The sequence below is a fragment of the Ostrea edulis genome, chromosome 6 (genome assembly GCF_947568905.1).
Source record: "Ostrea edulis chromosome 6, xbOstEdul1.1, whole genome shotgun sequence".
Lineage (NCBI taxonomy): Eukaryota > Metazoa > Mollusca > Bivalvia > Ostreida > Ostreidae > Ostrea > Ostrea edulis.
The window spans coordinates 6445301-6457364 of NC_079169.1; the positions used below are offsets into that span (position 1 = coordinate 6445301).

At 35.7% G+C, this 12064-nt stretch overlaps 2 protein-coding genes across 5 annotated transcripts in view; one reads left to right on the plus strand and one right to left on the minus strand.

The window, feature by feature from the left end:
- Nucleotides 1-863: 863 nt before the first annotated feature.
- LOC125683090 (60S ribosomal protein L19-like) lies at nucleotides 864-2829 on the minus strand. The gene is made up of 5 exons (XM_048923868.2): nucleotides 2698-2829; nucleotides 2057-2163; nucleotides 1685-1928; nucleotides 1391-1501; nucleotides 864-1151 (listed from the first exon to the last, which is right to left on the minus strand). The coding sequence occupies exons 1-5, from the start codon at nucleotides 2700-2702 to the stop codon at nucleotides 1022-1024; spliced, it is 597 nt and encodes a 198-aa protein (XP_048779825.1). The 5' UTR covers nucleotides 2703-2829; the 3' UTR covers nucleotides 864-1021.
- Nucleotides 2830-3111: 282 nt separating this feature from the next.
- Nucleotides 3112-12064, plus strand: part of LOC125683091 (ATP-dependent 6-phosphofructokinase-like) — a 36609-nt gene continuing 27656 nt past the window's right edge. For 2 of the 4 annotated variants that reach the window (XR_008796154.1, XM_056141417.1), the window contains exons 1-7: nucleotides 3112-3383; nucleotides 5699-5772; nucleotides 6351-6428; nucleotides 6559-6748; nucleotides 9170-9335; nucleotides 10475-10519; nucleotides 11251-11359. Coding sequence is in view for 2 of the 4 variants with exons in the window: in XM_056141417.1 (XP_055997392.1) it covers nucleotides 3200-3383; nucleotides 5699-5772; nucleotides 6351-6428; nucleotides 6559-6748; nucleotides 9170-9335; nucleotides 10475-10519; nucleotides 11251-11359 (846 nt within the window). In the remaining 2 variants the exon portion in view is untranslated. The remainder of the gene's footprint in view (nucleotides 3384-5698; nucleotides 5773-6350; nucleotides 6429-6558; nucleotides 6749-9169; nucleotides 9336-10474; nucleotides 10520-11250; nucleotides 11360-12064) is intronic. The other 2 variants (XR_008796153.1, XM_056141416.1) reach the window with 1 other exon arrangement.

Genomic DNA, 12064 nt, shown 5'->3' on the forward strand with positions numbered 1-12064 from the left:
TACATACAATAGACATACTTTGTAACAAATCAACGAAAACTCTGCTTATAGACCAAGTGTACATATCCCCAGAAATGTGTTTCCTGTATCTCAAGCTCTCAATGAATGATAAACCTTTCAAGGTCATGAACATTTTAAAAGACTCGAGTGCCACAATGTGACCATGAAATGAAGGAATCTTAGTTGTTCTACCCAAGTCACACTGGCTGGACTTTAACCTGCTGCAACAAGTCAGTATCGCATATTACACATGAAAATGGTCTTCATTTTATTAACAGAATGCATCTGTTAATCAACTCAACTTTAATGCTGAATCATAGCGAAGATTAAACAATGCTCAAATTTCAAAGAGATATTTGCAAATGCTTAGCACACAAATAACACTTTAAACTTTTCCTTACAATTTTTTTTTTAAAATAAAGTACATCACTGTTTTTATTTCTAATGATTCAGAAGCAAATGCAACACTGATAAAAATATTAACAATTTTACCTAATTAAGATACCAAATTGTAGCTACATTTTAAAAAGAAGTCATGTCCCACATCAATCTAATTAGAATTAGATCTTCCATCCGCTCCCCAGTTTTCGATAGGGAGCAGATGGAAGATCTAATTTTAATTACATTGGTCCCACATTGACGTTAAAGGAAACGATTTCAAGGATTTCTGTTTCAAAGAATCTACAAAAATCTTTCTATTAATACTGCTAAAATTTTAGTGCTATGTAACATTTGATTCTGATATGTTGCATAGTGTTGGATACTGAGTTAGACCACACAAATAATCAAACCAATCTGACTTGGAAAAAACATGAAGGTAACTATCCCCCCCTCCCTTTCCTACATTGAGAAACGGTTTCCAATTGGATATCATCCCTTTAATCATGTTAACATCTCAAGTCAAGAAATGTGATCTCCAATCCACAAGAATTGCAAAGGATAAAGGATGATGAAGAACCATTTTTTCCCACACAGGTTTATTGTGCTGACAATGTAATCTATGTGTACACAAAGTCTGTTTTTAAGAACTTGACGCTGGGGGTTCCTTCTCTGAGAAAGACTTAAGCATCTCTTCCTTCTTTTGCTTGATGCGCTCCTCCCTGCGTTTACGTGCCTCACGGACTCTCTGTCTTCTAGATTCGGCCTGGTCACTGTAAATCAATGCAATAAAAACTTATAGTACAGTTAAATCAGTTTACAATGGATATCTAGAAAGGGCAACAGTTGGTCAGAAACATCAAACAGTACATGAATGAATTATGGAATTTTTTTCTTTACAGAAGGACAGACACACCAGCCAAATGAAAGATCAACTTGTTTAGCAAAACAACTTTGATGGTAGAAACTTAGTATACAACTATGACGACTTGTTCAATTAGAAAAATTATACCTGAGCTGTTTACTTCTTGCTTTCTCAGCCTTTCGTTTGTGAATGTGTTCCATCAATACTCTCTTGTTCTTGAAACCATTACCTTTAGATTTCATGTATAGTTCATGGTATCTACAATTACAAGTAACAATTCTCCGTCAGTAATAAATCTACAAAAATAAGACAAGAACATCAAATAACACAATAACAGCATTCAATGAGGTTAATGTGGTGATTTTATCACAAATTAAACAATACGCAGATTAATAAATTCTGTCAAACAAATGACAAAACTGATGAATTCAATCAACTTACAAGTGCTTGTCAATCTTCTTGGCTTCCCTGTAGCGCTTCAGAAGACGACGGAGCACTCTCATCCTACGCATCCACAAGATCTTAACGGGCATACGCGCATTAGCAGTACCCTTCCTCTTTCCATGACCCATGTGGCGACCCTTTCTCCTGGCAATAGCATTCTTGCGAACTCTAGCCCGTGAGTGCACAGCAACAGGTTTGCGGATAATCAAACCATCCTTGATTAATTTACGAATATTTTGTCCTACAAAAGTACACTCTTTTATCAATTCATGCCAAGTTCATCATTCTCAGTTAGAACATAAATAACATACACAAGCATAAAAATTTTGCAGGAAAATATTGGAAACAGTTATGAAAGTTATAACTTACTTGAGTTGGCATTGGCAATCTCATTTGTTTCATTGGGATCAAGCCATACTTTGTTTTTGCCACACTTGAGAACGGCGGAGGCTAGCCGTTTCTGCAACCTGAGGGTACTGAAAGGGAAAAACAATAAAACACAATAAGAATATTCTTTCAGATTAATTGTTGATAATTATTACATGCATTTAATTCACTCAACTACATGCATTTTGTAGAAAACCTATACTTAAATATATATATTGAAGCAGAAAAATTTGATGCATGTTTCCAACTGTATGTTCATTGTTGCCGTTCACCCCCCCCCCCCCCCCCCCCCAACCTTTCCACACAACAAGCCAATATAACCATCATGAATTAAATAGTATTACGATATTGTTTACTTAATTATTATGACTGTAAAATGTTCAATTGAAGTGTGAAAAGATCACGTGGAAACCAGCGAGTTTATTTCTGTACTAGTCTATTAGAGTAGAACACATCCCTTCTCGATTGTCTATGTAATAATTATCCGTCAGTTAAAGAATATAGCCAATGTATTGGTTTATGTAAAATACTTAAGATAATATAAAGCTAGAAGCCCCAAATGTTCATTGATTTTACAGACATTTAATGAAGAATTTACAAAATCTTTGGGACAAAAAATGCACCTCATGGTCGCGATTTCACGTTGTTGAGAAAAAGGAAGTGCGTTGTAATCGCAGGGAAAAAGTAGTCCGTATAATACTGGAAAAAAACTTACAAGTAGCAATGTAAGCTTCTACAATGATATAGGTTTTCCTTTTTTTATGTTTTCATTTAGATAAGATACGAAAGATAGAAAATATAGCTAAATTGATTATAACTACATTTCTTGTCGTAAGGTATAAAGTTATTAGCCGGAAGATAACGCTAATCGCGGGGAAAAAGAAAATTAACACATTATTTCACCAGTTAAATTGTATGAAAAGATATAAGATAGACCAATTATAGAATGTGCCTTTTTGTGATTTTTTTCATGATAGATATTTTTTTTTTAGCGAAATTGTCTACTTCTACGACATTTGCTATGGTCAATGAAAAAATCAGGGGTGTTCCGAATTGGTCGAATCCAGTCAAGGTCGTGTCTGGAAGGTCTCAGATCTTTCGTCTGGAGGACACATTCCACCAAAAATGGCAATGGAAACGGATGGCGTGTTTATGAGAAGTGACAGGGAGCGTATCTTCAGTAATCGTAACGCTCTGAGTAGGAAAGACAGCATCATGACTGAATCTGGGAGAGAGGGACAGGAATTAGCATGGGGAAGTGGTATGGGGAAAGCCATTGGCGTTTTCACAAGTGGAGGGGATTCCCAGGGTATGTCGTATTCAGCAATCAATACATTGCAAAATTATTAAGTCCCTGTTTCCCAAAAGTATGCATATCTTAAATAGCCTAATGTTCGTTGTTTATTAACCGAAAGTTACCGGTGCTGCGCTAGCAGACAATATACAGAGTGTCTCGGGTGTTATCATTCTATAACAAAGGCGAAACCCAAGAGGTAGCGAAATCCTTGCAGCCGTAAAGAGCATGATTTTGTTTTGACAAACAAGATTGATTTAAATGCCAAACATGTTCTGTTTAGTTCCTGACCTTGAGAAATGTTTTACATGTAACAATGTAATCTGTGCAGTCTTAGGGACAGATGACATCACTAGTAAATTAAACAAGAAAGAATGGCAAGATCTACTGCCTGTACTAGTGAAAAGTACCATTGTATGAGTTGTTCAGCAAAGTACTTTTACAGGGATCACACTGGGCCAAAACTTTTGTGTCGCAACCTGGCACACATGCATCGACTCTACACGTTTACTGTATAATCAAGAGGTATATACAATATATCATATATGAAAGGTGAAGATAACGAACAGTGATCAATCCCACAACTCCCATATGCAATACAAAATAGATAGTTGGGCAAACACGGACCCCTGGACACACCAGAGGGGGATCAGGTGCCTAGGAGGAGTAAGCATCCCCCGCCGTGAGCCCTATATCCTGATCAGGTAAAAGGAGTTATCTGTAGTCAAAATCAGTGTGCCAAGAACGGCCTAACAATTGGTATGAAACATGTCAGACAGCATTTGACCCAATGATAGGTTGTATTGACGAACTGAATTGTTCAATGACGTTTCTTCAGCAATTTTGAATGTACATATCCCACTGTCCACTACATAGTAACTTAAGTCAGATACCTACGGTAGATCTCGTCTTCACGAAACATCAGTCTTAAAAAGCAAAAAGAAAATTTCCAGAATCTATGATGCATATGCAAACTGGAAATACACAATCAGTGTTGGAAATTGGTTAAAAACTTGGTATAGACCATGAATCTATGCCAACACATGATGACATAGACCTTATCGAATTGGCATAGACCGCAACATTGAAAAAAAATATCGCCAAAAAAAGAGCATTTTCATTTACTTCTAATGTACTTAGAAAGCATATTTTCTTTCCATTTCCATAACGGTATCCTCATTTCCTCGTAACATTTATCAGATGTCGACTGATCATGTAGAGCCACAGTAGAGGTCCTTTGGGATAGCTTGATAGCTTAAATCTAGAAATTGGCATAGACAGTTTGGTCTATCTCAATTACAATTGGCATAGACCAGTGTCATTTGACATAGACTCGATCTATGGTTAATTTCGAACACTGCACAATACAAAGTTAAAATACAAAATATCACTTAAAAAATTGAATTTTCAGACTATATGGAAGTCTATGACTTTTGCAATTACAACGATTTTTGGTGTCCCAATATTTAATAAATGTTTGTTGGGACCAGAGGTCTGACGGTTTTCAGCTGTTGATAATTTGATCATGTTGATACAATAAATAGTCATTTGAAACGGTTAGAAATTAAACTTTGAATAATTGTTGAGTGAACTTGTTATGATCAATCCTCCCGTATATGTATACAGATACTGCATGGTTGTTGTTTTTATAATGACTTGCTCATGACAGTATAGCATTTAATGTCAAAAATGAATTATATTAATAAGGTGACTCTGCTTATTCATGGTGGTATATAGTCTGCCATCAAATATTCAAGAATATGTAAAAGCTAAAAGAACAATATATGAGATTGATTTCTATAATTCAGTTTGATAAACCTGAAAATTAGCCACCTTAATTGATTCCACTGCAGTGATCCTATCATCAGTAATGTCCAGAGCAGAATTATTCGGTGTTAGTTTTAGAATTTGTAAGTTTCAAGTTGCTATAGAAGAGATTTATTGAAATCAATTTGGAGCCATTGAGGACATGCAAGTAAAGAGCAACATACAAAAGAAGAAAGTCAGAATTGATAGCAGTAACATGTCGTTGTTATGTGTGGCATGATGAAATTCTTTCAAATAATACATAATGCTGTGTTGTAAATGTATTGTATTGATTGAGAGGAATTCATTTTGTGTTTATGACAGTGGCTTGTTGGTTCTTTACATTTGCTATTCATATTTACGATGGTATAATGCCTTTATGTGGGAGGTAGACAAGACATCCCTCCCCCTTTCCTCTTTTGTCCCTCCTCCCCTTTCCCCTCCCTCTGCCTCTCCCATTTACCCTGTCTTTCCTCACATACATGTTAGAGTGAGTTAAAGCCATTTTCTCCTCTGCTTTATAGGAATGAATTCCAGCGTGAGAGCTGTAGTAAGAATGGGAGCCTACCTGGGCTGCAAGGTTTTCTACATAAAGGAGGTAAATACCAACACACAATACGAAGATTTCCTTGACAGGCAATGATCTTCATTTCCTGCTAACTACCTTGTATAAGCCTCACTAATCACTTGTTCAGAGTAGAAAAATTTCCTGTTAATTTTAGAAGACTGTAATGAGGAACACACACAAAACAAATAGAACAGGTGTATAACCATTCATTGTCCATTTAGGCCAAAAATAAAAATTTATTTGTTTGATGTACTCCAACCGACCCATCAAATTTGCTCCTACCCGATAATTTTTTTCGGCAATTTAAAATTTCATTTTGTTTTTTTTTTTTGTTTGTTTGGTTTTTTTTTTTTTTGGTTCCCTTGAAAAATATATATTAAAAAAATCCTTATTTGAAAAGAAAATATTAGTTTCATGACATTAAAAAAAACCCCAAAAAACTTACCTACCAACCCACCTTGAAAAATGTGGGTCGGAGTACATCAAACAAAAATATATTTTTAATGATGGCCTTACATGCACAATGTAGTCTTTTTAAACAGATTAAAGAGAGATACAAATATCCGCTCACAGCCATGTAAATATAACACCTGAATGTAACTTTGTAGGGATACCAGGGGATGGTTGATGGGGGAGAAAACATCATGGAGGCCACCTGGGCCAGCAGCTCGGGGATCATGCAGATGGTAAGGTTACTGAAATATTACATTTGAAATATTTGCATCTCATGATCTACATCCCACATTTCTGAACACTAATGATACCTGATAACAGGGAGTTCAGGATTTTTTGAAAATCACTAGACACTTTTGACAGGGAGGAACTGTGATAGGAAGTGCCCGCTGTAAGGACTTCCGTGAGAGGGGAGGGCGTATGAAAGCTGCTGAGAACTTGGTCAAAAACAATATCACAAACCTGGTGGTGATTGGTGGAGATGGCAGTTTGACAGGTGCCAATCTCTTCAGGAAGGAATGGGCGGAGCTTCTGGATGACTTACTTAAGAATGGTAAGAAGGATATTTAACCTGACTAGAAGGGTTTATGACACATTAGTTTAGGCAGTAACTCATCTGTTTTTGGTCTTTATATGACTCTATTCTGGTTATGCATTATTGAGATTGTCCTGATTTTCTAGGTTAAATTACGTATTATCATCAGATTCTTGTGATTGTGATCTGGCAATGTTTTGTTGAGATTATTCCGATTTTGTAGGCCATGTTATATATCATCATCAGGTTTAAATAAATCCAATTTTGTGGGATCTGTCATATATTATCATGAGGTTGAGATAATCCCGATTTTGTGGGACCTATTATATTTTATCAGGCTGAGATAATTCCGATTTTGTGGGACCTATTATATTATCATCAGGATGAGATAATCCCAATTTTGTGGGACTTATTATATTTTATCACAAGGTTGAGATAATCCCAATTTTGTAGGCCTTATTATTAAGGGTGAATCAATATATCGATATATGGAAATGTACCGGTATACATCTGTCCAGCGATATACGATACGGTGTTTCTACAATACGATATAATGTCGGGTTAAAAATAGCCCTTTTAATAGTCGGGATCGAAGTTCATAATTTAAAAATGGCTTCTAACAGGAACACGATTCCTCTTTTACATTGTGACATTGGAGATTTCTCAGACTTTAATACCCGCTTTTACATTGTGACACATCGGAGACTTCTCAGACTTTAATCCTCGCTTTTACATTGTGACATATCGGAGATTCCTCAGACTTTAATCCCCGCTTTTACATTGTGACATTGGAGTTTCCTCAGGCTTTAATTGTCATTGTTTGTTTTGTTATGAAATAAAAGATATTGAACCACTTCATTTTTTTTTTTATTTTGATATTTTACTTTAGAAAATGCTTAACTATATTGTAAATCCATTATATCGGATATGGCATCAGAAAATATTGTTTCGTATCGTATCGGAAAATCTTGAGCAATACACACCCCTACCTATTATATCATTATGATATCAGTGCTCCCACTGGACCAGAATTCCCTTTCGCCACTTTTTCGGGGAGTGGCCAGCACAAATAATCACATGCTTTACAATTATTTCCATCATATTATTTATTATTTTACTCATTACACTTATTTTAGCATTTTGAATCAGTTACATTACTTAATCATATCCAGCTACCATACCTAAACATTTCTTTCTGAAATAATAAGAAATTGATTAGTTTAATAAATTCTATTATGGAAATCAAAATTCAGATAATAAATCATATAAATATAAACTTCATGATGCTACACCCCTCAGTGAAAACATTGTGTACATTGACCGAAATGCAGATGTCACAAAACATCAAGCCCAATTTAGAGTCAAATCTCAACCATTCCCTATTAAATTTCCGTTTTTGTATGGAAGATTTTGCAATTTGGACAGAATCAGATGTTTGAGCAGGTGGGGTTGACTGTAAAGCCAAACATAGATATTTTTTTAATTTTAGACTGACTAGGGTCAGAAGCTACAAGTTTAGTGTCAAAATAGAATGGGGTGCATAGTCTTATGAGATAAGCATTTTTATACTGTTGAGCACCGAACTTCAAAGAAAATTATTTTTTAAAATTGCTATATCCATATCAATGGTGACCGACCGCATTGTTTATGAAATATTCGAACTAAAATCAAACACATCAAAATCAAAATCTTGTAATCAACGAGTTTGGCCGCAAAAACAAACCATTGATGTATTAATATATACATTATACACAACAATATGGCCAATTTAATTACCGGTCGGTTCTCTGCTTAAGAATTGACATTAATGTGGAAATGATAACACGATAATGAATAAGACTTTAAATGTTAAACAATTGACCACAGCAGGGTAAACAGCTGACCGATGTACTTTATTACATAATCACCGACTTTTTTGCAGCCATAAATTACCTGAGGCTGTGACCAGCTCTGTGTGCACTGGAGCGACGCGAGATTTCCAGTCGCACGCGTTGACTGAATAAACAGATTTTGACTGCATAAACAAACAGGTGATAATGTGTCACTGACAAAGGATTAAAAATTCAATTTATTGCAAAAAGGGATTTTCGCCACTTTTTTTTCCGCCATTTTTGAAAAAAATTCACCATTGGCGAAAATGGCGAAGCCCAGCTCGAGCACTCTATGATATTTTGTCATCAGGTTGAGGTATAATCCCGATTTTGTGGGACCTATTATATTTTATCAGGCTGAGATAAATCATAATTCTGATTTTGTGGGACCTATTATATTATCATGAGGTTGAGATAATCCCAATTTTATGGGACCTGTCATATATTATCATCAGCTTAGATAATCCCAATTTTGTGGGACCTATTATATTATCATCAGGTTAAGATAATCCCGAGTTTGTGGGACCTATTATATTATCATCAGGTTGAGATAATCCCGATATTGTAGGTTGCATCACCCAACAGCAGAGAACAGATTGCTCCCACTTGAACATTGTGGGATTGGTGGGCTCTATTGACAATGATTTCTGTGGGACAGACATGACTATTGGGGCTGACTCCGCCCTCCATCGTATTGTAGAAGCTGTAGACTGTATTGCCACCACTGCCTCCAGGTAATTCAACGTGTTGTATTCATTATTAGTCCAAATAAAATATGTGTGGTTCTGGTTACACTCCCTTGAAAAATAAGGTAGGTAGGTAAGGATTTTATTTCATTTTTATGCCCCCGAGATCGAAGATCTTACTTTTCATGTTCAAAAACATGATTTTGGCAAATGCACCGATTTTTTTTCCCTTCATTTTACTTAATGTATTTATTTTAAATTATATATAAGAATTTTCAAAACTAGGGTGATCCATACCAATTTTGATAGGGATATATCACAACATATATAAATGAAGTAAAAAAAAAAATGGTGTTTCCATCTTAAATCTAACATTAAAAAATAAATTTAAACAAGATGTGTTTGTGAAACACAAATGCTCCCGATAATGGCCAATTCCGAAGATGGCCAAGGTCACAAGGGCAAATATCTTGGTACCAGTAGAAAGATCTTGTCAAAAGAAATGCTCATGTACAATATGAAAGCTCTAATATTTACCATTTACAAGTTATGACCAATGTAAAAAAAAAATTTAAAGTAGGTCAAATGTCAAGGTCAAAAGGTTTAATACCAAGGGAAAGATCTTGTAACAAGGAATACTCATGTGAAATATCAAAGCTCTATCTCTTACTGTTCAAAAGTTATTAGCAAGGTTAAAGTTTTCAAAAAGTAGGTCAAACTCCAACGTCAAGGTCACAGGGTCAAAAATGTAGGTACCCACGGAAAGGTCTTGTCCCAAGGAATACTCATGTGAAATATCAAAGCTCTATCACTTACTGTTCAAAAGGTATTAGCAAGGTTAAAGTTTCAGACAGAATGACAGAATTACAGACTGGACAAAAACAATATGCCCCCCGATCTTCTTTTGGCTTATATCCTTTACTTAACTGGATTGGGTGTATTGCCAAGCATAGTAAGAATGACGTCATAATGTTTCGTAACATAATTGTTTGGAAGTTTAGATATTTTCATCTATCTTTTCCAAGAAGAAAAACCTGTATTAAACGCTCAGTATTATGTAAATGGATTTTAGGTGAAGTGATTTTCGCAGTTTTGCTGTAGTTTTGATAGACTACTATTAGGACCATTTCATAAACATTACTGAACTTTTTTCTAAATTTTTCTCATTAATTTTGTTATTTTCATAGCCATCAGAGATGCTTTGTTCTGGAGGTGATGGGCAGGCACTGTGGGTAAGTGACTTATGTTGCCTCTTACAGCAATTTTGAATTTCAGCATTTTGATTAATGTATTAATAATGTATAATTATACACATACTGTGGATCACTTACTTGTGTACAGGTAATTCACTTACCTGTATATGTCACAAGACGTTTTCCCCTACCATCATACCTTGTTAGGTTTCTCAGAGAAGCATAATTTTTGTGAACTTTGAATTTGTTCATTGTTATGTTTACATGTAAAATTATTCAGAGAACCATATTTTCACTTAAAGACTACATTGCACGTGTTCTTGCAAATGAAAAGTTATTTACAGAGCATGTATGTGACTGTTAACGGACTTACTAGAAGTAAAGTCAAACCACATTATCTTATCTTTGGGGCCAAGAAAAAACTATGAAATATCCGTGGGTTTAAGATATTGAAGTTAAAATACATTCTGTGCATAAAGAAAATGTAGGTGGGACTTCCAAATCACTACGACATATCCATGGTATTTGAGATATCAACATTCAAGATACCAAACTTCAACTGTGATTCATTGTAAGTGTTTTCCACTGTGATTCATTGTAAGTGTTTTCCACTGTGATTCATTGTAAGTGTTTTCCACTGTGATTCATTGTAAGTGTTTTCCACTGTGATTCATTGTAAGTGTTTTCCACTGTAATTCATTGTAAGTGTTTTCCACTGTAATTTATTGTAAGTGTTTTCCACTGTAATTTATTGTAATTCTTTCCTGTAGGTACCTAGCGTTAGTGGGAGCTCTGGCTACAGAGGCGGACTGGGTGTTTATCCCTGAGTGGCCTCCGGAGGATGACTGGGAGGAAACCCTGTGTAAAAAACTGGCAGCTGTAAGTCTGGAATCACATGACTGGACTCACTATATTCACTATAAGTAGGGGACTGGAATAGCGTGACTGGACTCACTATATTCACTATAAGTAGGGGACTGGAATCACATGACTGGACTCACTATATTCACTATAAGTAGGGGACTGGAATCACATGACTGGACTCACTATATTCACTATAAGTAGGGGACTGGAATAGCGTGACTGGACTCACTATATTCACTATAAGTAGGGGACTGGAATCACATGACTGGACTCACTATATTCACTAGAAATAGGAGTCTGGAATCACATGACTGCACTCACTATATTCACTATAAGTAGGGGACTGGAATCACATGACTGGACTCACTATATTCACTATAAATAGGGGACTGGAATCACATGACTGGACTCACTATATTCACTATAGATAGGGGACTGGAATAGCGTGACTGGACTCACTATATTCACTATAAGTAGGGGACTGGAATAGCGTGACTGGACTCACTATATTCACTATAAATAGGGGACTGGAATAGCGTGACTGGACTCACTATATTCACTATAAATAGGGGACTGGAATAGCGTGACTGGACTCACTATATTCACTATAAGTTGGAGTCTGGAATCACATGACTGCACTCACTATATTCACTATAAGTAGGAGTCTGGAATCACATGACTGGACTCACTATATTCACTATAAGTAGGGGACTGGAATCA

Excerpts from the sequence above, each read along its gene's own strand:
- LOC125683090 (XM_048923868.2), bottom strand. Across the intron at positions 1,929-2,056 it reads GATTGCCAATGCCAACTCAA|GACAAAATATTCGTAAATTA; the intron begins GTAAGTTATAAC and ends GTACTTTTGTAG. Across the intron at positions 1,502-1,684 it reads AAGAAGATTGACAAGCACTT|ATACCATGAACTATACATGA; the intron begins GTAAGTTGATTG and ends TTGTAATTGTAG.